Below are 26,615 nucleotides of genomic sequence, written 5' to 3'. Positions count from 1 at the left end.
CCTGCCCGCTCGTCTCAAAAGATTCGGGTGCTGGTGGGGGGGCAGGGAGCTGCGGGGAGCGATCTCTCTCTCACTCTCTTCCCCCCGCTCCCTCCTGCTCACTCCCGCAACTCACCGCACTCCCCCGCCGGCACCCGAATCTTTTGAGACAAGCGGGTTGGTACTCGCATATGGCACTACTCGCTCGAGTAGTTTGTCTTAGCGAGTACGCTCACTCATCTCTACACAGTAGACAAAATGCTACGTTTTATAAAGCTTTATTGAGCGCACTGAATATATAACCGATGTGCGATAAAAAAGAATACAGATTATAGAGTTATTACATAAATGAATGCATAAGTATTATTATATAGATGTGTATAACACTGTATAATATTAACAGATATATAGTCCACTGTGTTATTCCTTGTGGGGTAGCATAAGGGATGAAGTCCAGTACGTTTGAGCGGCAACAGCGCAAAAGTCTTTTTGACTTAAAGTTTAAGATCCATCATGGCCTTTATTAAAAAAATCCATCTTCAAAGATTCCACCAACTCACGAGTACATGCGCCTGCAGCGATATCGCTAGGTACATTAGCCTCAGCTATTGCGTGCATAAAAATGTTCCAGCCCATCGGTATAGTTTTTCTCACGACCGTGTGACTCTGCGTCGTATGCCTGACCAGCGCAGGGAAAGTGGTCCCATGAATTACGACATTTTTATATACCAGTTTGTGCCTATCGTTCCATATGCTAATATCCTGGCGATTGAGTAGCGCAGTCAGCAATCGCTCTGTGTTTTTCTTGCACGGCTGTGACAGCTCCCAGGGTTCGATGACAGCCGCTATTTCAACATCATAACGCGCTCGTTCAGCAGCCTGTATGCACGGAGTTGCGTAGTCTGAGTCCATATTAAAGTCTTATCACTTCGATATAGCTATGAACTCTGTCTTTAGAGTTCAAAACTGTGGTATAGTATGATGAGCTGATTGTATTTAGTCACGCCAACCACTAATATTGGCCCTAGTAGGTGGGCTATGTATTGATGAATGGGGCATGTCTTGTATTAGTTACACATCTGTAACCATTAGCTAATTAGTTCCAGCTCTGGCAGGATATCAGTATAGTGATGAATGAAGTTGTCTATTATTACACAGCTAGGATCAATAACGGCTCTGTTAACAGCTGACACGTGTATCTATCTCTGATACTTCATGTATCTGCAGAAGTATCTGCACATACCCTGCAGAGTCCAAATACACCTGATCAACCAGTAAATAGTGAGCCCCCCCGCAGGATCAAGAGCGTATACCGCTTGATCAGGTTGAACAGCCTGTTGATGTCTGTGTTTTTACAGCATTTATTCCATAGACGCCGTGAAGTTGAACGCTTCGATGCCGTGGAGCACATTGATCATTTCCGCTTTGTTAGTTTACACCGTACACACTCATTTGTCGGTGCCGTTAATGCTGTACACGACAGAATCAGACGAGATATACAACCCGGTGATTCTATACAGCTGAGCGTCGATGGCGGGCGATGGCTGGATCCGATTTATTCCCTAAAACAGGCCAGGGATGATTTTGATGCTGAGAGTTTCTTAAATGCTGCGGCCAACGTGTTACAGAGTAATGCGGAGTGTTTAGCTGGTGAATGTCTGACTCTCAGAGTCCTAATAGTGAGGAATAGGCGCGGGGGGGGGAGGGGGGGAGACACCGCGGGCGGTTAAAATCAATACTTTACACACAGATCATCAAACAGAAAAAGTGGTGGCGGTTTGTTTTTACCAATTCCGACTGTAACCTGTGCTTAGCGGCCAGCCTATTTGCGCTGTTAGAGGAGCGCCCTGTTGAGGACGGTGTTTTGACACAAGCTAGACAATGACATCGCGAATCGGACATTCCCAGCAATCAGATAGTGAGTTTTAGCGATATTGAGGCATTTGAGAAGCACCTGGCCGTTACCATACGGGTTCTATACCACCGTCGTGGTGATTGGCGTTATTTTCACACCGAGGAAACGTCTGGTAGGGGTGTTGTATACATCCTCCTCCGTGATAATCATTATTATGAATATGAAAGCTTTTATCGGGACCAATTACTTTTGTGATCGTTGCAGTTCTGTTTTTCACCACAAAAATAATCGCTCGTGTCAGTATTTTTGCAAGGCTTGTCAGACAGAATCGTGTGGTGAAACCCCGGGATCGATATACCGATGCCCCACTTGCCGCGTGTTTTGTCGCTGGTCTGATTGTTTAGACCGCCACACGATCACGACTGCGGTGGATGACGTGTTTCGCAAGGCTAAAATCTTTTGCGCAGGTTATCGGTATGCAGTTAAGTGCGCCACGCCTCACGAATGCAGCGGTCTGCGCTGTAACATTTGTAAAACTAGCGTGGTGAAATCTGACAAACACTTGTGTTACATGCAGCCTTACCCGCCGAAGGCCATTGAGGCAGGGCCGGCATATATTTTCTACGACTTTGAGTGTCAGCAGGATACAGGCAAACACATTCCGAATTTTATTTTTGCCACAGCGCTGTACGGAGCGAAGGTATAACTTTAAATACAGCAGCCACTCAGGTCATAAATTTTGACAGCCTGAAAGATCTGGTTCTGGATTATCCTCTTAACACAAACCCTGGAACATAAAAGACTATCAGCGTAGAGCAGCCAGGCTTTGTGAGAAATAAGAAGTATTGGGACATTGAAACAAGGTCACTACAAAAAACACACAGAGGTGTGTTTATACAAAGAGGCATCTACTAGATGATTTTACCACTCTCCCTTATGGTTATTAGCTCAGCTAATGTGAAAACACATCCAGACATGCAAACCCGTGATATTGTTTGATTTTGGGGCGTGTTGGCGTAATTATATGTTGGGGGTAACTGCTTCTTCTCCTAACCAGGATTTTTAAGGAATACGAACTATCAGATCGGTGGTGCATCAACGCTACGCAATCCGCGAGATCGTGTGAGGAGCTGGCTATTAGACGATTTCACAATATAACCTCACGGGTGTTAACGCCGGTACGATGGACACATGTTTGCAACATCCCTTTCCCTTGTATTTTAGCAGGCCCGTCTAACTCTGGGAAAAGTTACTTTGTGAAGCAATTGTTATATAACTCTTCAACGCGTATATCTCATATATCCAGCAACATCGTCTATTTTTATTCGTGTTGGCAGCCGCTTTATGACAAACTCTCCACCTCTTTTTCTAACTTTAGATTTCTAGAAGGCTTGCCTCAGACTTTTATAGATCATGACTTATTCCCGCCTGATAAGGTAAATTTGACCATTGTTGATGATCTCATGGAGAGTGCCAGCGAGAACAACGAAATAGAGAAAGCGTTTACCAAGTATGTACACCACAGAAATCCGAGCATTTTGTACCTTGTGCAGAACATATTTTGTCAAGGTAAAAAAAGCCGTACAATAAATTTAAATACTAATCATATGGTTTTATTTGAATCGCCTCGTGATAAGCTCCAAATTTGGAGCTTTAAAACAAAGATCTGGTACCGTGTCGCCAGTAGAGCAAAATGTGATTGTTCTCAGCAAGAGAAACGACGTAATCTTGTAGATATGATACCTTTTAATGGCTAACAAAAATACATGATGTAATAATAGCGAGCTTTCGTACCAACGCAGGGTTCTTCTTCAGGCTTATGGATTGGATCTGAAGAGGCATGCATATTTATACACACTTATAACATACAAACTTATGACAAGGCACAGATATGGATATATATATATATATATATACTTATGACAAGGCACAGACATGGATATATATATATACATACTTATGACAAGGCACCGATATGGATGTGATTGGTTCGCACTTAAAAGGAATTCTGCAACAGCAAACAAACTTTTTTTGTCTAGGCACTGATAGCGGAGTGAAAGTTTTATGGTCCCTAAATTACTGTTGGAGGGGGGGAGGTCAGCAGGCGTGAATTGTTACAAGAGATACACAAACATTTTTAGCTAAACACTGATAAGGGAGTGCAGCAGGCCTTACAGCTCCTTACATTACAGGGTTAAATTATTCCCCAGGATTTATGCGTGAATGGGAAGTGTGAGGCATTTATTATACAGATAAGACCCCCATCAACAATAATTCAGGGACCATAAACTTTCATTCCCTTATCAGTGTTTAGCTAAAAATGTTTGTGTATCTCTTGTAACAGACGGTCATCCTTGTGCAGGGTATGGTGGAGTTTTCTTGCGGTTTTCCTTACTACCTCTAGTTGCGGATTGTAGGTCTGTGTATAACACACAAAAAGGAACTTATCCCTGTAATGTAAGGAGCTGTAAGGCCTGCTGCACTCCCTTATCAGTGTTTAGCTAAAAATGTTTGTGTATCTCTTGTAACAATTCACGCCTGCTGACCTCCCCCCCTCCAACAGTAATTTAGGGACCATAAAACTTTCACTCCGCTATCAGTGCCTAGACAAAAAAAGTTTGGTTGCTGTTGCAGAATTCCTTTTAAGTGCGAACCAATCACATCCATATCTGTGCCTTGTCATAAGTATGTATGTTATAAGTGTGTATAAATATGCATGCCTCTTCAGATCCAATCCATAAGCCTGAAGAAGAACCCTGCGTTGGTTCGGAATCTCGCTATTATTACATCATGTATTTTTGTTAGCCATTACAAGGTCTCATATCTACAAGATTACGTCGTTTCATTTGCTGAGAACAATCACATTTTGCTCTACTGGCTAACACGGGACCAGATCTTTGTTTTAAAGCTCCAAATTGTCACGCTAGCTAGACAGATGCACAGTGGGCAGACGCGCTTCTTCTTAGAAGCTTTTGAGGATGCCGCGAGTGCTCCTTACAGATATCTGCTAGTAGACTTAAAGGCAATATGCCTGAGGAGCAGCGCTTGAGAACGGGTTTGTTTCCCCCCCGCTTTACCCGCTGTGTATATCCCCAAGAAAAGTGCTTCTAAAAAGGGAGTTTGTCTTTTTTGCGACTTATTTTATTCCGTGCGCATTGTGCCGACAGGATGTCTGAGAGAATACGTCGTAATTGGGCTCTCTTAAAAAGCCTGGTGAAGGCAAAACCGGCTGTTAGAAAGTCTATTTTACGCAACACGAGCAACGATCTAAATACAGCCATAGCTGAGATCGCTTTAAATATTTTAAAAGGTAGGATACCTCTAAAAGCTTGTCAGAAAAAGATACAAAAAAAATGGTGGTGTGCTATAAGGCGTCTGTGTGATAAAACACTGGCCGTCAAGAAAAAGAAGCGTATAGTGAATCAGGCCGGCGGTTTTATAGGATCGCTCTTGGGTTTTGCAATCCCAATATTTATGAGTCTGCTTGCCAATCGATAATAGAGCATGCAGAGAAAATGTACTTGGTGACTAAACAGGACGCAAAAGAGCTAACAACTTTAAACCTTGTAACCGCGGGTGAAACAGGTCATCAGCAATTGTCAAATACCTCTCCTCATAATAGAAATACTGTTCACAAAATTGTAAGTTTATGTCAATCCACGGTTCAAAAAAAAATGCAGAGCTTTTGCTAAACAGACTGCCACAGAATGGTGATATTACATCGTGGAATGCGCGTGACCACTTTGTTTATAAGGGGGAGACAGTGTATGGATCAAACATATTGGACTTGATCCATTATGCTACACAGAGCCATACCGCTAATAAGAAAAATCATCCTCTGGGCTGGGACGTTTTTATGCGCTCGTTGGCCGAGATTAATATACCTTCTACGGTCATTGGCAGCCACAGTACTAGAGAAATTCTCCAGGGTTTAAAAAAAAGGGTCGGACCCCAGTCTTGCACATGTTACCCCCAAAAACAACATCCAATGTTTCTCTCCTACGCCACTCGGAATAACACAGGGGAGCTTGCTGCCTAAAAAGTGATCAACACCGCTGTTTCCCATGTCGTGGTTAAGTTTGTAAAGAATTGTAAAAAATGTAACTATATATCTAACAGTATACAGTGTTATACACATCTATGTAATAATTCTTATGCATTTATTAATGTAATAACTCTATAATCTGTATTTTTTAAAATCACACATCGGTTATATATTCAGTGCACTCAATAAAGCTTCATAAAACTTTGCATTTTGTCTACTGTGTGTTCTCTATAATGCTGTCACTGTCAGGCTATACATAAAAGCTTATTAGGAAGGGGTAAAAATGCTAAAAAGGTTATTAAGGGGTGGAAATGCATTTTATATATTAACCCTTATACTCATAAGGCGACTTGAATGGTATATAACATCAAGTCAGACTATAAATATAAGCCCTTGATTATCATGAGACACTTTATTCTAGCGTGTGTCTCATGATATGTCACAGGCCCTGGAATGTGGATGGGGGCCCCACCAACCTCCAGGTGGCTGCCAGATGGTGTGCCAAGGCAGGGGGGGGGTCAAAGGTCATGGGAAGGGGTGTGGCACCTGTCAATTTCCAAAAGGGGGCAGCTTGACATGAGGTATGGACAGTATACTACTAGTACGTTATGGGTCACCTCTCTTGTCCACAAAAGAGGGGGTGAGAATCTTGGGCTGTCAGGGTGGATAAAGAATTTTTCTTTGCATAAAGGATATCCCTACTCCAATGTTGATAGATGTTTGTGGATTATTTTGCCCTATTATAGCTTTTACTCTTTTAAATGAAGAAAACCCTCACAGTTGAAATATTTCCATAAGTTCCAAATTCAGCTACATTCTGCTAAAATTTGGAAATGGGGGAAGAATGTGTGCTAATTAAGCTTATCAATTAACCCTTGAGGCTGTGACTCTATACTCTGTGTGAGGACATATGGTAGAGTATCTCATTGCTTCTAGATATCCCCGATAGTGTTGGTTGGGGTATGGCAATACACTCTGATGTTTTTATGGGGAACATAAAAGCAAAAATGAGTTTAGATATTATTAGGTTAATGACATAATAGAATTTTCAAACACCATGAATTCAAAAATGAAGTATATTGATTTTTTTTTTTTTTTTCATTCTACAGTGTGAAGCAGTTCACTTTGGAGAAAAAAAAATTATTATTTTTTTCTTAGTTAGAATGTCGCCAGACAATAAACTGACTGTGGGTTGCCCAACTGCTGTGAGCCTCCGTGACAAGCTGTAATCTGTTGATACCAATCTACAAATGTGCCATCATAATTTTTATACCTGTACCTTAGTTTTTATTTGTGTACCTGCAGAGTAAAGTATATTTGAACACCAAATTTGAGAAACAATAATAATAAAGGGCTTTTGGGAAAGAAAAAAAATGTGAGTTGTTTAAACTCTCATGTCTAAAGGGCCATTTAGACACAACTATCATTGCTCAAAATCTGTTATAACGATAAAAAGTGAGCGATGGTTTTGCTTTTAAAGACGGATGTTTTAACTTAACGAAAATCGTTGGAAAATGGACTTGGGGGCCGGGCATTACAGTCATTACATTATCATTGTGTAGCTTTTGCATTAAGTGATAATTAAACGATAATTGAGCGATGGTTTGTTTGAAAGGCATATGCATTTAGTGAAGGGGGAAAAAAGGGGCTTTTTGTATTGGCTCGTGAAAATCTTGGGTGTGCTTCTCTTGCCTTAAAAAAAAAAAAAAACTAGCTGTTTAGCAGCGACAGAAACCAGATGTCTTTAATATAAAGTAAAAAAAGACGCCTATTATAGGTGACCTATGTTAAGGAATTTTGGTTGTAGGTTTTGTGAGTTGACCTTTACTATGGCTAGACTGTTGGTCCAGTAACGAAATCTGCACAAGCCTAAATAAAAATAATCAGTGAATCCGAGACCTTAGCGTGTGTTTAAAATGGCAAATTAATTTTTTTATGTTCTTGGTTGCTGCTTGCAGGGTACGTCACGACGGCACGACCAATGGTTGAGCACTAGGTGGGCGTGATAAAATCGAAGCTTTGTCCTCCCGACAGCCAATCACTCTGCCTTTAGCCGTTTCAAAGTATACCCCACCAAATGATTAAACATTCCTGTCAAATTGCTGTATGAATGTCATTTAAAGCAAACGAAACGCGAACTGCCGAACAATGGATTTTAAGCGGACTGAAAGACGATAAATAAATAGGTAATAAAAAAATGCACGATGGGCGCGCGTTTACACACACATTATCACTCAAAAGAGGACTTTGAACAAATCTTGAGCGATAATTGTATCTAAATGGGCCTTAAGGCAGATATCAACTACAGTTGCAGAATTGTCTCCCTCATGTATAAGATTCTGACACAGTTCCTAGTCAGCAGCACTGCAGAGGTGCTACAGGTTTGTGAGTGTGGCCTCTAAATTCTGCATTATTAAACATTTTTGGAATGACATATAACATTCATTTTATAGATTTATAAGAGTAGAGATCAATCCAGAAGATTAGGAGCCCAGAAAGTAATTGTGTGATGCGCATCTTGAATAATAGAATCATAAAATAGTAGAGTTGGAAGGGACCTCCAGAGTCATCGGGTCCAACCCCCTGCTCAGTGCAGAATTTACTAAATCATCCCAGGCAGATATTTGTCCAGCCTTTGTGTGAGCACTTCCATTGAAGGAGAACTCCGCACCCCCCGTGGCAACCTGTTCCACTCATTGATCCCCCTCACTGTCTAATATCTAATCTGTGTCTCCTCCCTTTCAGTTTCATCCCATTGCTTCTAGTCTTTCCTTGTGCAGATGAGAATAGGGCTGATCCCCCCTGCACTGTGACAGCCCTTCAGATATTTGTAGACCGCTATTAAGTCTCCTCTCAGCCTTCTCTTCTGCTAAACATTCCCAGATCCTTTAACCGTTCCTCATAGGACATGATTTGCAGACCGCTCACCATATTGGTAACTCTTCTCTGAACTTGCTCCAGTTTGTCTAGGTCTTTTTTAAAGTGGGGTGCCCAGAACTGGACACAGTATTCCAGAGGAGGTCTGACTGAGGAAGAGTAGAGGGGGATAATGACCTCACGTGATCTAGACTCTATGCTTCTCTTACATCCCAGAATTGTGGTTGCCTTTTTGGCTGCTGCATCACATTGTTGACTCATGTTCAGTCTATGATCTATTAGTATACCCAAGTCTTTTTCACATGTGCTGCTGCTTAGCCCAATTCTTTCCCATTCTGTATGTGCTTTTTTCATTTTTCTTTCCCAGATGTAGGACTTTGCATTTCTCCTTGTTAAATACCATTCTGTTAGTCGTCGCCCACTGTGCAAGCTTTTCTAGATCTTTTTGAATACTCTCTCTCTTCCCTACTTTAGCTATCCCTCCTAGCTTTGTGTCATCAGCAAATTTGATCAGTTTCCCACCAATTTCCTTCTCCAGATCATTTATAAAAATGTTGACCAACACTGGGCCTAGGACACAGCCTTGTGGTCCCCACTTGATACATTCTTCCACTTATGTGCAGCCATTTATGACCACTTTTTGAGTACGATCACTCAGCCAGTTGTGAATCCACCTAACAGTTGCCTTGTCAATCCCATATTTGGTCATTTTTTCAATAGGTATAGTATGAGATACTTTGTCAAATGCTTTACTAATGTCAAAATATACTATATCCACCGCATTTTCCTGATCAACCCAGTCAGTGATACTATCATAGAAGGAAATTAGATTAGTCTGGCATGACTTGTTTGTTACAAACCCATGCTGGCTCTGTGGTTAATTCCTCCATTCTCATCCAAGTACTTGCATACATGCTGTTTAATAATTTGTTCAAAGATCTTTCCTGGTATAGAAGTCAGGCTCACAGGTCTGGAGTTTCCTGGATCCACCTTCTTCCTTTTTTTGAAGATAGGGACAACATTTGCCCTTTTCCAATCTTCTGGGACTTCTCCTGTTCTCCAGGGATTTTCAAAAATTATGGTGAGTGGTTCAGCAATTACCTCTGCTGTTTCCTTTAGTATCCTAGAATGTAATTCATCTGGACCTTGAGACTTGGATTCATTTAAGTTAGCTAAGTGTTCCCTCACCATCTCTCTGCTTACAGATAGCATGCATTCTCTTATTCCCCCAATAGCACAGGGAAGATCAGCTTATGTTCCATCTACTTTCTGAGAAAAAACAGATACAAAATAGGAATTTAAAAGTTCGTCCTTCCCAACATCATTCTTAACCAACTCACCATTTTCATCTTGTAAACATTCTATAGCATCTTTGACTTTTCTTTTGCTTTTGACACCCAAGATCCTTTTTTATTGCTTTTGGCCTCTGTTGCAAGCCTCAATTCACTACTGGCTTTAGCTTTTCTGACACTTGCCCTACAGTTTCTGCAGACCCCATTATATTCTTCCTTAGATATTCCCCCTCTTTCCATTTGATAAACATATTTTTCTTCCTCTTTAACATGTGTACAAGTTCTGTGTTCATCCATCCTGGTCTCTTTAAATGCTTCCCATTCTTTCTTCTTTTAGGGATTGGTAACGATTGTGCTTTGAGAATCTCATTTCACAATATTTCCCAACTTTCTTGGGCATTTCTATCCTTAAGAACATCCAGCCATTGGATTCTTCCTCTCCTCTTTCTGAGTTCATTGAAATCTGCCTTTCTGAAATCCAACCTTGAGGTCTGAGTCTTCTCAGGTCTTCCTCCCCTTTTTATCCAAAATTCAAGGATATCATGATCACTGCCTCCTAAGGTCCCAGCCACCCTTACTTCCTCATCCATTTCCTCCCTGTTGGTAAAAATGAGGTCCAAGATAGCGGATCCCCTTGTTTTCTCTTCGACTTTTTGGAAGATAAATTGTCAGCAAGAGCGGATAAGAATCTGTTGGATCCATTACTTTTACCTGAGAGATTCCCAACAAATGTCTGGATAGTTAAGATCTCCCATAATCACTATGTCATGTTTTTTGGAGAGCTTGGCCATCTGATGTAGAAAGAGTTCCTCCATATCTTCTGCTTGTCCAGGCGGCCTATAGTAAATGCCTACAATGGTGTCCTTTCTGTTGTTCTCTCCTTGTATTCTTTCACAAACAGTTCCTACAGAACTCCCAGCTCTGAAGCTTGAATCTCTGTGGAGATGAATGTTTTCCTAACATACAACACAACACCTCCTCCCCTTTTATTAGGTCTGTTTCTTATAAATAAGTTATATCCTTCAAGCCTTGTATCCAATCATGTGTATCATCCCACCAAGTTTCTGTGATGCCGATGACATCATATTTCTCTTCCTGTGTTAGGAGCTCCAATTCTCCTTGTCTGTTTCCCAGCTCTGGGCATTTGTATAAAAACATTTTAGTTTGTGCTCGGTGTCTCTTCTCTACTTGCCTTCTGAATTTTTTGTCTTTGTTCTTTGTTTCCACTTTTAATAGTGAAAGTTTTCCACTTTTAATACCATTGTAGTTATGCCTCCAGATATCTACATTGTGCGCAGAGATAAGGCATACAAATGGGTTACAATAAATACAACAAGGTTATATACTCACCTGTCAGGTTCATGCTTCATATGAAGATTTCTCATACATGACCCCCTTAAGCACATAGCACATCCACTTTGAGAGAGTAGTGGGTAATAGACAAAAAAAAACAATAACAACTAATGGGTGCAGCAAAAAAAGGTTTTTCAGTATATCTTTCATCTATTCCATTTTTATGATAAACAAGTGGAAGTTGTAGGCTGATTAAACACAGGCAAATAATCACTGTCCGTGGCCAGCACACTCGGATAGAAACAAGTGTTGTAGAAGAAAATCCTGGCAGCATATAGAGGTGCTATATAAAATGTACTCTTTATTCTCCCATCACACAGAGGCAGCCTCACGGCCCAAACATTGCTGTCTCTGTGTGATGGGAGAATAAAAAGTACACTTTATATAGCACCTCTATATGCTGCCAGGATTTTCTTCTACAATACGTGGACTTCTGTGGGAGTATGGTTTAGACTCTTATCTAGCTGTTGCATTTGGTGGCCCTACCCCGATTGGGTTTTTCTAGTGCTGCTGACACTTTATTTTGCATAAACAAGTTGTCAGGGATCTGCGGTCCGGGTGATTGGGAGTCCCTGAATAACCCGCAACCCCGGTCCATACCTTCTTGCCCCCTAGGCTAAGCCCTAGGGCAACAACTGGATGACAGTCCCTAGACTGGCTAGGGATGTGGGGGCATGAGCCAGACACACAAATACAAGAGAGGCAGGTAAGTCAAAGCAGAAGATCAATACAAATGAGCGTGTGTGTAGCTGGATACCAAACATACACTGGCAACCTAGGAGGAAAAACTGAAACGTTTAAATGCTGCCAGAACTCCCACCCCAGCAGCTGATTGGGGCAGGGAGCTTTACAGCAGCAGGACCCAATCACAGGACACTAGGAGAACAGCCCCCAACGTCTGCTAAGGCAGAGACCAGACATAAAGCAGCGAGTCCAGAGCAGAGACCAAAACATCCAGCAGCGAGTGCAAAGCAGAGACCCAGACCTCAAGCAGCGAGTGTAGAACAAGTGCGCCCGGGTGTCATGGCAGCGGGGACCCGGCGCGGGCAGTAACCTGCAGCATCTCCAGCAACCTGGCTAACTAGGCGCACGCTGCCTGCACAAGGGTGCACGCACCCGAAGCCAGTGCACCGGATCACGGCAGCCCGGGGAGGTCACCAAGACTTGGACTCCTCTACGCCACACCCCCGCAATAGGGCCAGTATTGCAGGCACAGAGACCCCCGTAACCGCCGGACCTGAAACAAGTGTTATCTTTCTGTTAGCTCTACAAAAAGGTTAAAAGTAAATAAAGCTTGAATAATTCTCATGAAATCAAGCTATGTTCAGATATTACTGTAATAATTACTGTATAATTGTTATGTTTTATCATATATGTCCACAGTCTATCCCATTACATTCCTTTTATTTTGCAGAAATTCCCCTACGACCCTGGGGTTATCAGCACCACTTCTGCTTCCGCTTATCTATGCCTGTGCATATTCTTAAGGGCTTATTCCAACAAGTATATATCGGCCAATCGATATACGCTTCCATCTAAGCAGTCCCCCCTTCCTTTCCCCTCACCGGCTCTCTCCTCCACTCCTGTGTTTGCAATGAGAGGGGACGGGGCGGGGGGCAGAGCTAAGCTCAGCTCTGGCCCGCCCCAGCCCATTGCTGGCAATAGACAAAGGGAGGGGCGGTAGCTTAGCCCCACCCACTCACATTGCAAACAGCTCGGAGAGAAACAGAGAGCCGGTGAGTGGGAGGGAAGGGGGGGTGGAGACTGCTCAGATGGAAGCGTATATCGGCCGGCCGATATACACTCTTGGGAATAGGCCCTAAGTGTCAGTCTTCACTGTAGCTTCTAGCATTCCATTCGTGAATTCAAAAGTTCAGGATAAGCAGTGTTAGAGATTTTTCTAGAACAAATAGAGCTGTTATTTAGTGATCCTGCATTGAGCACGGGGTTGTACCCAATGACCCTGGAAGTCTTTAACAACTCTGCAAGAGAAACTGATGGTAACTCCGGCCAATAACACAAAAACCATCACAGACATCATACAAAAAATGTTAGGGTTAAGCAGTGATGGTGTTCTGTATTGGAGCCGAGCGTCGGAAGGTATCCTGAGGCAGCAGGTTCTACAATGGAGCTCCAAACCTGCCACATTTTTCACATTCTGAACATGAATATGGCTTCTTCTATGCAACTTCTCTGATGCTGAAAAAGACCTGAATTTTAGTAAAAACATTTCCACATCCTGAACAGCTACTCCCCTGTGTGACTTCTGAAATGCTCCACAAGATCTGATTTACGGGTGAAACAGCTTCCACATTCTAAGCATGAAAACAATTTCTCCCCTGTGTGAATTCTCTCATGTCTCTCAAGATGACCTTTCAACATAAAATGTTCTCCACATTCTGAACATATAAATGGCTTCTCTTCTGTGTGAGATCTTAAATGTTCCACAAGAGAATCTTTGTGCATAAAACATTCCCCACAGTCCAAACATGAATACGGCTTCTCTTCTCTGTGACTTTGCTTGTGTTTAACTAGGGCATGGTTGACGCTAAAGCATTTACCACATTCTGAACATGAATACGGCTTCTGTCTTGTGTGAATTCTTTTATGTGTCATGAGAATTGATTCAGTTGTGAAACACTTTCCACATTCTGAACATGAATATGATTTCTCTCGGTGTCGTTTCTCATGTGTAACAAGATGTGATTTAGTTCTAAAACATTTTGCACATTGAGAACATAAATAGGTCTTCTCTACTGTGTGAATTCTCTGATGCCTAACAAGAGCAGATATGAAGCTAAAGCATTTCCCACATTCTGAACAGGAATATGGCTTCTCTCCTCTATGACATCTTTCATGTGTAACAAGACGTGTTTTATGTGTAAAACATTTCCCACATTCAGAACATGAAAATTGTTTTTCCTTTGTGTGACTTCTCTCATGTGTAACAAGATGTGATTTAGTTCTAAAACATTTCCTGCATTGAGAACATGAATATGTCTTCTCTCCTGTGTGAATTCCCATATGTATAACAAGGGCAGATTTGCAGCTAAAGCATTTCCCACATTCCGAACAGGAATACGGCTTTTCTCCCGTGTGACTTCTGTGATGTGTATTGAGATGTGATTTTGATCTGAAGCATTTCCCACATTCTGGACAAGTATACGGCTTCTCTCCTGTGTGACTTCTGTGATGTGTATTGAGATGTGATTTTGATCTAAAGCACTTCCCGCATTCTGAACATGAATACGGTTTCTCTCCTGTGTGATTTCTCTCATGTGTAACAAGACTTGATTTAATTCTAAAACATTTCCCACATTCTGAACAGGAATATGGCTTCTCTCCTCTGTGACTTCTCTCATGTGTAACAAGATATGATTTAATTCTAAAACATTTCCCGCATTCTGAACAAGAATGTGGCTTCTCTCCTGTGTGACTTCTCTGATGTATATTGAGAACAGATTTTGATCTAAAGCATTTCCCACATTGTGAACATGAATAAGGTTTCTCTCCTGTGTGATTTCTCTCATGTGTAACAAGATATGATTTAATTCTAAAACATTTCCCACATTGTGAACATGAATAAGGTTTCTCTCCTGTGTGATTTCTCTCATGTGTAACAAGATATGATTTAATTCTAAAACATTTACCGCATTCTGAACAGGAATATGGCTTCACTCCTGTGTGACTTCTCTGATGCATATTGAGATGTGATTTGGATCTAAAGCATTTTCCACATTCTGAACAGGAATATGGTTTCTCTCCTGTGTGACTTCTCTGATGTATAATGAGATGCGATTTTGCTCTAAAACATTTCCCACATTCTAAACAAGAATATGGCTTCTCTCCTGTGTGATTTCTCTCATGTGCAACAAGATGTGTTTTATGTGTAAAACATTTCCCACATTCAGAACATGAATACGGCTTCACTCTTGTGTGATGACTTTGATGTTTAACAAGAGCAGATTTGCAGCTAAAGCATTTCCCGCATTTTAAACAGGAATGTGGCTTCTCGCCCGTGTGACTTCTCTGATGTATATTGAAATGTGATTTGGATCTAAAGCATTTTCCACATTCTGAACAGGAATGTGGCTTCTCTCCTGTGTGACTTCTCTGATGTATAATGAGAAGTGATTTTTTGTTAAAACGTTTCCCACATTCTGAACACGAATTGAGAGATAAAAGGTGATGTCCATCAGAGCCTCTCATACAGTCTTTATCTGGAAGAAGGAAAAAATATTTTACCAAACCAAATAATTTATAATTTATCATACAATAAGCAAGATAGTCAGCAAAACAATACTGCATCAATAACCTCACAGAGGAATCTACTGAATGGATTCACAGATAAGGCTTGAATCTCCATTACAAATTTGATAGTTGTTGTGGCCAACTGTTTAAGGATAATTATCTGTCGACCCTTCAACAGACACTCAGAGGGAGCTTAGAATAAAAAGATTTTAGAACTAAGACCGAAGATGGTCTGCAGATGGTAGACATCCTGATGTAGACCCTTCTTAGGATCCTTTTCACTAAAGCCTCCAGGGCCAAGACTTATTTTGAGAATTAAGGTTTCCATCCTAGCACACAGCTTTTAGGATCCTTTTCACCAAGGCCTTAAGGGTCAAGACCAATTTAGCTATAGGGCCGAAAATGAAAGAGCTCATTCTTGCTACCCATTTGCTCTTCTCTGCACAAATGAGATAATTCCCACTTCCTTTAGAAAGGGTTGAGAGCGAGTGCCTTTTTGATGATATATAAAACAGACTTCAAGTCCATTTTTACTTTGCCAACCAGATTACAGGTGGAGCAGTCAAAGTGTAGAGAGTTCTCTGAATAGCTCTGAGTTCTCTCAGATTGGATGTCAAAGAGCTCTCCTCCATAGTCCAAGTGCCACAGTCTGGAAATTTGTCTGGATGGGCTCCCAAACTTAGTTGGGATATATGAGTAATCCAATGAGGCTGGACTATGTACTTCCAATCTACCAGCTAACTCTACCATTTGAGAGAGTGACAGGCTTTCAGTGACATGGACCTATACAAGAAGTTATCTTGTACATCTGGAACCACAATTTAAGAGATGTGGACACAATATATTCCCTAAATGCTGATGGATTGAGACCTGGATTGTGTCAACGTCTTGAGGACTGAGTCACAAATCTCTCTGGATTATAAAACAGGCTGGTCAACCTTCAGGCTGTCAGGTTGAATCTCTACAGGTCCTGGCAGAGTCAAGCGCTCTAAGACACCAGTTTCTGCACTAGGGGAAGCCTTCAGTAATATCCTCGGCTCATGTATATAGGTGAACCATGACCTTTTGGGAAGTACAGTATGATGGTTATTACCATGGTCTAGTTTTGGCAGATTTCCATCAATATCCTTATCAATGAAAACTGGAGGGAACATAAGCTAGCCCTTAAATTAATTAAGAGCTGCACCTGCAATTACGATTGCCATCAACTACACAGGGGTCAGAGCAGCGGCTTCCGCTCTGACCCTAGTGTATCCCAGCACCGACATTGGGCGCTAACTGGAAAACCCCTTTAATTTATTTCCGAAGAAGCTAAGATCTCTCCAAACTCCATGTCCGACCCCAATCTCATTCCCCTCTTCAAAATAAAAGTACTTATACTGGCAATCTCAGAGTTCTGATCATCTGTCGCTTATTTTCTGACTTAAAGGGGTTGTCCCGCGAAACAAAGTGGGTCTATACACTTCTGTATGGCCATATTAATGCACTTTGTAACGTACATTGTGCATTAATTATGAGCCATACAGAAGTTATTCACTTACCTGTTCCGTTGCTAGCGTCCCCGTCTCCATGGTGCCGACTAATTTTCAGCGTCTAATCGCCAGATTTCTCATCGTCACCTAGCCTCACTAGGGAAGCTAAAAAAGCCCGAAAAACTCCACACGCATATCAAGACCTAAACACTGGTCTCTTCCGCAGATATCACCACCTCAGAGCGCCTGAGAAATATCCTAGATAGGATTACAAAGAGTCGACGGCAGCTGTAGACACAAGCACAAAACACAGCCATGCACTGGGCCAGCGGACAGAGCAATGCATGGATAAAACTGCGGAGCCTCTAGAGGGTAAAGAATGTCTCACTGAACACGAGAAATGGATCGAATTTGTGGTAATGAACTGTGAGGACCCTGAGAATGAGTCCGTAGGGTGAAGAGCAGAACCGAGCATTACCAGAATCCTTCACAGTGAAAAGAAACTGCTCTGAGTCTCCGTGCGGCCCTTCTACCTCAAAGGGATCCAAGTGATGTAATACTAAACCTACAATACTCCAAAAGTAGTTACCTACTCTTAGGTGCAGCAAGAAATTCCAGAGCATTACCCGGAGTACCAAGTTCAGTACAACTGTTTGCAGATATGACCCCCCTACCCTGGCAAGATGGCGAGCTCACTGCCCTCTAACGAGTCTGGATCTACCACAGATGGGGCTTTCTATTGGCTCTGATTTTCTTTCACAACACTCAGTTCTCAGTCCATTCTATGAGGAGGGTAGATGACACTTTCTGCAAACAGATATACCCATAGAAGAAGAAAGCCCTTTTCTTCAAAGACCACCCATAATGGGGAGACCCACTTGTACTTGACACACTGCTGGTGCCTCTCAATCTCCAAGATCTGCTTAGCCATCCTGATTAATGCCCAGCATCACTATGTCCTGTCATTACTCACCTCACCACCATCTGCAACCTCGCCCTGATCTCTGGCACTTTCACCTCTTCATTTAAACACTATCATATCCCCACTGCTAGAAAAAAAAAAACAACCCACGACCTGACTGACTCTTCTGACCCGTCTCAAACTTCCCTTTCATCTCCAATCTCCATCCCGCACACTCCAATCCATTAGCGCACACAGACTAAACACCACACTAATACAAACCTCATATGCTTGCCTCCAGGACTTCACCAGAGCAGCACCCATCCTCTAGAACGCTCTATCCCAAGGCATCCGGACAATTCCTGATGTACAAAACTTTAGATATGCCTTAAAAACGCACCCCTTCAGGGAGTCATACCAAATCCTCTGACCTAGTCCCCCTGCCCCTTCCCACGGCTCCCCACACCTTCCACCCTGCTTATTGCATATAACTTCTACCCCTGCGTCTCCTTACCACCCCTCACCGTTTTCTTCCTAATAACCGATTTCCACATGTAATTCCCATACTACGTGCTCCCCAATGCCTTATTCCCTCCCTTCCCCCCTGTACCTCCTGTACCACCCCTACCCAGTTTGTTTCAAACTGATTGCATACCACATGTAATTATTGTATTGTCTGTGTTCTCCAATGCTTGAAAGAGCTGTGGAATAAGTTAGCGTTATAGAAATAAAGATTATTATTAAAACCATTGCCTTTATTCCGTCCATGACCGCAATCTTTACTGCCGAGACAGAACCACCCGACTGGGGACCTTCCCGAAACCTCACGTAATGAGTCACCTCGGTCATGGAGGGCACTGATACAATTTAGAAGGACAGACTAACCAGCAGATTCACGGACGCCTCTTACCGTTCACCGCCACCATTATGGGCTCTTCCAGTCCATCCGCTCTTCCTCCATAACTTTCCTGCAAGGATCCGACAGGACACGAGGAGAAAGACAAAGGAAGACAAGATTATCCAGATGGAGGTCAAAAAGCCCTAAACGACATGAAGCAATCTAAAGGAGAAGGATCCCCCTAAGTGGTGACCAGGCGGGGCCAACATCCAGCCACGGATTCTACATCTGGCCAGGTTTCTGTCTTCCTACATGAAATGAGCTCCATCTATCTAGAGGCGACGACGGCTCAGTAACCCCAGATTTCAGGTTAGTCAGCGACCTGATGGCTTTTACAGTAAAGACCTTCTATCAGCACTGCAGACTGAACCTTCTTTCGTCCAGAGCAGTGGGTGGATAATGTTCTCGTCCCTTGCCCTTATACCTTTTTTATACTGTTGTTCTCCTTGAGGTATTCTACGATAGTATCTCAGAAACCCCTCAATATTTTTCCAGTTACTGAAGTGAGACTTACTGGCCTGTAGTTACAAGTTTTTTGGGTTTTTTTGGACCCCTTTTTGTATATTGGAACTACATTGGAAATGCACACATTAAATGGTACGACCCCAGTCTCAAAAGAGTCCATAAATATAAGAAATAGCAGTCTATCTATCATGTTACTTAGTTCCCTTAGAACCCTTGGGTGTATTCCATCCGGGCCCGGTGATTTGTCGATTTTAATCCTGTTTAGCCGTCTCTGCACTTCCTCCTATTTAGTGGTGGGTTCATTTTATTTCCCTGCATCTCGTGTGACATTTCTATTTCGTTCGTGAATACACTTGAGCAGAAGCTATTTAATAGATTCTCCTGCATTATCAGTTAAAGGGCCAGCGCTCTTAGTGCAAACCCTTTTACTGTTTATATAATTTTTTAGGGTTATTTTTATCTCTTTTCATTGATCTTTTCCCTACAAATTTAGTTTTTTTCTCCGTATGATTTTTGCGCTTTTTTGCTGCCTTAGTTTTATTAATGTAAAACGCTTTCTTTTTTTCGCTTTCTTTTTTTCGCCTCCCTTGCAGTCTTTTTGAGCCACATTGGTTTCCTTCTACTTGTAGTTCTTTTATTTTTGAAGGGTATGAATTTCTCACATGAAGTCATTAGGATGTTTTAAACGTCTCCCACTCGTTATCCTTACTGTTATTTTTGAGGACATTGTAGGAAGCCTTTGTCTGTGATTGAAACTGCAAAAATCTACATTTGTTGCACAATGAATCTTAACCTGATGTCCAAAAAGATCGAAGCTCAACACTCATGAAACCAGAAACCATTTGTAACCCCAACCGTTCACAGCCAACAAGATGGACTATAGCGTCTACTGCAGGCGGCCGGAGGAGTCTAGTAGAAAGCTGCATTACATCAACCTACATAGGATTTGTAGACTCTCAGGGTCATCTACCTGCTGGTTCTCCGGGACATCTTCCTCTGGACGGTTCTGAGAATACAGTCGGCTGGGACATCTCTCTGGTGGGGATCTACTACTGGATCCATCTATAGGTAATAACCAGAGACTGAATACATTGTATATGTGATGATGGGCGAGTCTAGGTGACCCTCATACCCGCTCTCCTCTATAATCAGGAAGGTCTCCTCTTACCCTGAGATGTACGAGGCCGGTGGTCCTCCATCATGATGTCCTTGTACAGATCCAGATGTCCCTCTAAATACTCCCACTCCTCCATGGAGAAATAGACAGCCACATCTTGACACCTTACAGGCACCTGACAACACAATATCCAGTCATCAGCCAGAGCCCCCCTGTGTAATGTCCCCCAACATTGCCCGCAGCATCACCTCTCCTGTCAGCAGCTCTGTCATCTTGTTGGTGAGGTCTAGGATCTTCTGGATCAGGGAGTGAGGGGGAGGAGCTGTGATGGAGCTCCACCCTCCTGACTCCTGGAGATGGATGATGGGAGTCACAGCCGATATCTTCACTACTGTGTACTCCTGTGGATGATGAGACACTGATCACTACATGGAGGACAAGAATCCTTCACCTTCCAGTCTTTACCTGTTTTACTAGCAGAGTAGAGTGATATCCTGTGAAGCTCTCACCTCTCCGGTTATCAGGTCGATCATGTCTAGGGTGAGGTCCAATAACCCCACAGCCATGTTCCTTCTTTCCTTGTCCATCTTTGGTGGGTCATCGATGAGAAGCAGCATCATCTATCAACAACAACAAGATGGACTAGAGAGTATACTGCAGGCGGCCGGAGGAGTCTAGTAGAAAGCTGCATCACATCAATCTATTGAGGATTTGTAGAATCTCAGTGTCATCTACCTTCTGGTTCTCCGGGACTTTTTCCTCTGGACGGTCCTGGGAATACGGGGGACGGGGACATCTCTCTGGTGGGTTTCTCTCCATGAGTCCATCTAAAAGGAAGCACACGGTGATGGGATAGATATCAGCATGTGATGTGCAGATGATGGGAGCATCTAGGTGACCCCAATGAGTCTCCCCTCCTTACCCTGCAGATCAGTCCTTATATCCGGCTCTTCTGCTTCATCTTTAACCTCAACCTTAATATCCATCAGATTATCACCCTAAACAGAGAAGAACATGTAACATGCTCTTTGGTTCCATCACTTTATGGTCAGATTCTGGTGAGACTTCAGTGTCATCTACCTGCTGGTTCTCTGGGACATCTTCCTCTGGATGGTCCTGGGAATACAGACGGCTGGGACATCTCTCTGGTGGGGATCTACTACTGGATACATCTATAGGTAATAACTAGAGATGAGCGAGTATACTCGCTAAAGGCAATTGCTCGAGCGAGCATTGCCTTTAGCGAGTATCTCCCCTACTCGAGACAGAAGGTTCGGGTGCCGGCGCGGGGGAGCGGTGAGTAGCGGCTGTCAGCAGGAGGGAGCGGGGGGGGGGGGGGGGGAAGGGAGAGAGGGAGAGAGAGATCTCCCCTCCGTTTCGCCCCGCTCTCCCCCGCAGCTCCGAGCCCGCTGCCGGCACCCGAACCTTCTGTCTCGAGCTGGGGAGATACTCGTTAAAGGCAATGCTCACTTGAGCAATTGCCTTTAGCGAGTATACTCGCTCATCTATAGTAATAACCAGAGACTGAATACATTGTATGTGTGATGATGGGTGAGTCTAGGTGACCCTCCTACCGGCTCTCCTCTATAATCAGGAAGGTCTGCTCTTACCCTGAGATGTACGAGGCCGGTGGTCCTTCATCATGAAGTCCTTGTACAGATCCCGGTATCCCTCTAAGTACTCCCACTCCTCCATGGAGAAATAGACGGCCACATCCTGACACCTTATAGGAACCTGACAACACAATATCCAGTCGTCAGCCAGAGCCCCCCTGTATAATGTTCCCCCACATTCCCTGCAGTCACCTCTTCTGTCAGCAGCTCCGTCATCTTGTTAGCGAGTTCTAGGACCTTCTGGATCAGGGAGTGAGGGGGAGGAGCTGTGATGGGGCTCCACCCTCCTGACTCCTGGAGATGGATGATGGGAGTCACAGCCGCTGTCTTCACTATGGTGTACTCCTGTGGATGGTGAGACACGGATCACTACATGGAGGCCAAGAATCCTTCACCTTCCAGTCATTACCTGCTTTACTAGCAGAGAGGAGTGATATCATGTGAAGCTCTCACCTCTCCGGTTATCAGATGGATCATGTCTAGGGTGAGGTCTAATATCCCCGCAGCCATGTTCCTTCTGTCCTTGTCCATCTTTGGTGGGTCATCGATGAGAAGAAGCATCATCTATCAACAACAACAAGATTGACTAGAGTGTCTACTGCAGGCGGCCGGAGGAGTCTAGCAGTAAGCTGCATTACATCAATCTATAGACGATTTCTAAAATCTCAGTGTCATCTACCTGCCGGTCCCACAGACCGCCCCCCCGACCGACCGGCGACACCGGTCACGCAGACCGCCCCCCCCCCCCCCAACCGACTGGCGACACCGTTCACACAGACCGACCGATCGGCGACACCGTTCACACAGACTGTCCCCCGACCGACCGGCAACACCGGTCACACAGACCGTCCCCCGACCGACCGGCGACACCGGTCACACAGACCGCCCCTTGACCGACCGGCGACACCGGTCACACAGACGGTCCCCCGACCGGCGACACCGGTGACGCAGACCGCCCCTTGACCGACCGGCGACACCGGTGACGCAGACCGCCCCTTGACCGACCGGCGACACCGGTCACGCAGACCGCCCCTTGACCGACCGGCGACACCGGTCACGCAGACCGCCCCTTGACCGACCGGCGACACCGGTCACGCAGACCGCCCCTTGACCGACCGGCGACACCGGTCACGCAGACCGCCCCTTGACCGACCGGCGACACCGGTCACGCAGACCGCCCCTTGACCGACCGGCGACACCGGTCACGCAGACCGCCCCTTGACCGACCGGCGACACCGGTCACGCAGACCGCCCCTTGACCGACCGGCGACACCGGTCACGCAGACCGCCCCTTGACCGACCGGCGACACCGGTCACGCAGACCGCCCCTTGACCGACCGGCGACACCGGTCACGCAGACCGCCCCTTGACCGACCGGCGACACCGGTCACGCAGACCGCCCCTTGACCGACCGGCGACACCGGTCACGCAGACCGCCCCTTGACCGACCGGCGACACCGGTCACGCAGACCGCCCCTTGACCGACCGGCGACACCGGTCACGCAGACCGCCCCTTGACCGACCGGCGACACCGGTCACGCAGACCGCCCCTTGACCGACCGGCGACACCGGTCACGCAGACCGCCCCTTGACCGACCGGCGACACCGGTCACGCAGACCGCCCCTTGACCGACCGGCGACACCGGTCACGCAGACCGCCCCTTGACCGACCGGCGACACCGGTCACGCAGACCGCCCCTTGACCGACCGGCGACACCGGTCACGCAGACCGCCCCTTGACCGACCGGCGACACCGGTCACGCAGACCGCCCCTTGACCGACCGGCGACACCGGTCACGCAGACCGCCCCTTGACCCACCGGCGACACCGGTCACGCAGACCGCCCCTTGACCGACCGGCGACACCGGTCACGCAGACCGCCCCTTGACCGACCGGCGACACCGGTCACGCAGACCGCCCCTTGACCGACCGGCGACACCGGTCACGCAGACCGCCCCTTGACCGACCGGCGACACCGGTCACGCAGACCGCCCCTTGACCGACCGGCGACACCGGTCACGCAGACCGCCCCTTGAGCGACCGGCGACACCGGTCACGCAGACCGCCCCTTGAGCGACCGGCGACACCGGTCACACAGACCTCTCCCCCACCGACCGACGACACCCGTCACACAGACCTCTCACCACCAACCGACGACACCCATCACCCAGACCTCTCCTCCACAACCAACGACACTGGTCACACAGACCTCTCCCCTACGACCGACGACACCTGTCACACAGGCTTCCCCCCCCCCCCGACTGATTGGCGTCACCGGGCACACAGACCCCTGCTCAACCGATGCCACCGGACACACAGACCTCCCCGACTGACCCACGACTCCAGTCCCACTGACCTCCCCCCTACTGACCGACGATACCGGTATCACAGCACATAAATCGTCCAGTTTTAGAATACAATAATAATTGTCTGTATTTCTTATCTGATAGGACTATTGGCCCTTATATTGAAGGCTAAAACCTATGCTTCCCTGGTTGTCATCACGAATGCCCTTACACACATGGAGGATGCCCTCTGACCTGTGTAGGGACAGGAAGAGCCTTAAAGCACCTCCCCTCCACAATCTCCTCAGTGTCTTCCTGTCCCTGTGGTGGCCAGGAGAAGAGCAAGCTCCGGGGGAGTTTACTCACCAAAGGGCACTCTGTGCCGAAGATCCCCCGGAGGGAAGGTTTGGGGCTGCACACTGCTTCGGTCCCTGCATCCCTGGCCTACATAGCCATGAAGCTGTCAGTCACCATGCAGCGCAGGTCTTCATGGCAGGCTGGCATTTCAGTGGCCGGGACACATAATGAAGGGCGTCGGTCCAGAAGGAAAACTATTATTCCAATAAATCATACTCTAAAGCAAGTCATCTCAGATGAATGGCAAGATCCAGAGAAAAGGCCAATAGTCTCTAAAGGAATTAAAGATTATAGAGATGTCTGCGTGTATAGAGAAACCCCAAAAGTGGATATGCAGATAGCCAAAGCAGCTAAAAAAACCCTTTGAGGATGCATCACAACTTTCAGACCCCATGGATACGGCACAAAAACCGCAGTCTTGAGCAACATCGCAAGATGGGCACTATGGCTGAAAATCGTGGTCGGCAGACATAACATCTAAAAATAAGCTCTGTGCAATAGCCTTTCAAGGAGAGTACATGTTAGAGCCTGTCCTAGATAAAATCCTCAAAAAAGCTGGGGATAAGAATAAAATTCTTCCGGATAGAAGGTCGTACAGAAGACTTCCTCAAGAAAGCCCCGACAGCCACATCCTGAAACTAAAGAGAAAGGGAAAATAGGAAAGTGGTCATACCCCAAAGGAGGTCGGGGTTAGACAACACAACAAGCTTCTGACCCAACTGTGGAGGGTAGACTATCACAATATGTAGACCAGGGGTAACGTCCAACCCCTGGGTACTACAAATTATTGTAACTGCATATCAGATCGAGTTTAATTCACTGCCCCCCAAAAGATTCTTCTTAACCTCCCTGGGGTCACCTCAAGAACAAGAAATTTGTTAGAGGGCGTTCAGGAACTAAAACCACCTGGGGGTCATTATGCAAGTCCCCGAACACGGGTGAAGGGTTTTATTCCCCCCCCCCCTCGAGAAAAAAAATAAATGGTTCTATAAAAACTATTTTTAATCTCAAAGCCCTAAACAAATGTATCTCTTATCAGAAATGTAAGATGTAAACTGTTATATCCCTAATAAACACCGGGAGCGTCGTGTGCACCAAAGATCTTAACGATGCATATCATTACGTCCCAATAACTACTGCCCACTACAAATACCCAAGATTTGCTTTGTGAATAGGCGATGTAATACATCACTACCAATTTAGGGCCCTGCCTTTTGGTATCTCTACCGCCCCTAGGGTATTCACAAAAGTAGTGGTAGAGATGATAGCCTACTTTAGGAGAAAAATAATCCTTACTTTATCTGGATGACTTCCTGTTGGTTTCAAAAATCAGTGGAAACTATGCACACAGATTTGTCCGTAGTATTGTCCACGTTGAGCAACTTGGAGTGGATAGTAAATAGACAAAAATCAAACCTGATCCCAGGTACGCAAAAAATATATCTAGGAGTACTCCTAGAGTCCCACACCCAGGAATCATGGCTTCCCGCTTCCAGGGGTAAGGACTTTATCCAGTCCGTATCGTCCCTATGCCGGGCAACACACGTTTCCATTATAGATGCAATGAAACTTCTTGGCCTAATAACAGCCTGTATACAAATAGTCCCACAGGTCCAAGCTCATACTCGACAGCTGCAACGGTTTATCCTTGCCCACTGGGACAAACACAAACCTCCCTAGATAATAAGGTGAGCCTGTCCGTTCAGGTTAAACAGTCCCAATGCTGGTGGACTTCCCAGAACAACCTTAGCAAAGGTATCCCTTGATCACGAGAGCCCTCCATATCCATTACAATGGATGCAAGCAAGAAGGGGTGGGGTGCACAAGTAAGTGAACTAACCTTTCGGGAAACCTG

General features: G+C 45.0%; 2 protein-coding genes across 6 annotated transcripts in view; one reads left to right on the top strand and one right to left on the bottom strand.

Moving 5' to 3' along the window:
- LOC136572293 (zinc finger protein 420-like) overlaps nt 1-22,447 on the bottom strand; it is a 282,528-nt gene extending 260,081 nt beyond the window's left edge. For 3 of the 5 annotated variants that reach the window (XM_066572745.1, XM_066572747.1, XM_066572748.1), the window contains exons 1-6: nt 22,311-22,447; nt 22,116-22,239; nt 21,586-21,677; nt 21,428-21,503; nt 21,241-21,332; nt 21,015-21,125 (exon numbers count right to left, since the gene is read on the bottom strand). In XM_066572745.1, the coding sequence (XP_066428842.1) occupies nt 21,015-21,125; nt 21,241-21,332; nt 21,428-21,503; nt 21,586-21,677; nt 22,116-22,239; nt 22,311-22,334 (519 nt within the window). In that variant the 5' untranslated portion in view covers nt 22,335-22,447. Of the gene's footprint in view, nt 1-12,923; nt 15,622-18,935; nt 18,994-20,358; nt 20,451-20,556; nt 20,681-20,753; nt 20,907-21,014; nt 21,126-21,240; nt 21,333-21,427; nt 21,504-21,585; nt 21,678-22,115; nt 22,240-22,310 lie in introns of those variants that run through there. The other 2 variants (XM_066572746.1, XM_066572749.1) reach the window with 2 other exon arrangements.
- LOC136572294 (zinc finger protein 665-like) overlaps nt 1-26,615 on the top strand; it is a 343,948-nt gene that overhangs the window by 189,682 nt on the left and 127,651 nt on the right. The window lies entirely within an intron of this gene.

Source organism: Eleutherodactylus coqui, chromosome 7 (genome assembly GCF_035609145.1).
Source record: "Eleutherodactylus coqui strain aEleCoq1 chromosome 7, aEleCoq1.hap1, whole genome shotgun sequence".
Lineage (NCBI taxonomy): Eukaryota > Metazoa > Chordata > Amphibia > Anura > Eleutherodactylidae > Eleutherodactylus > Eleutherodactylus coqui.
The sequence above is the reverse complement of the archived record's forward strand: the minus strand, read 5'-3'. Positions and strand labels throughout refer to the sequence as shown.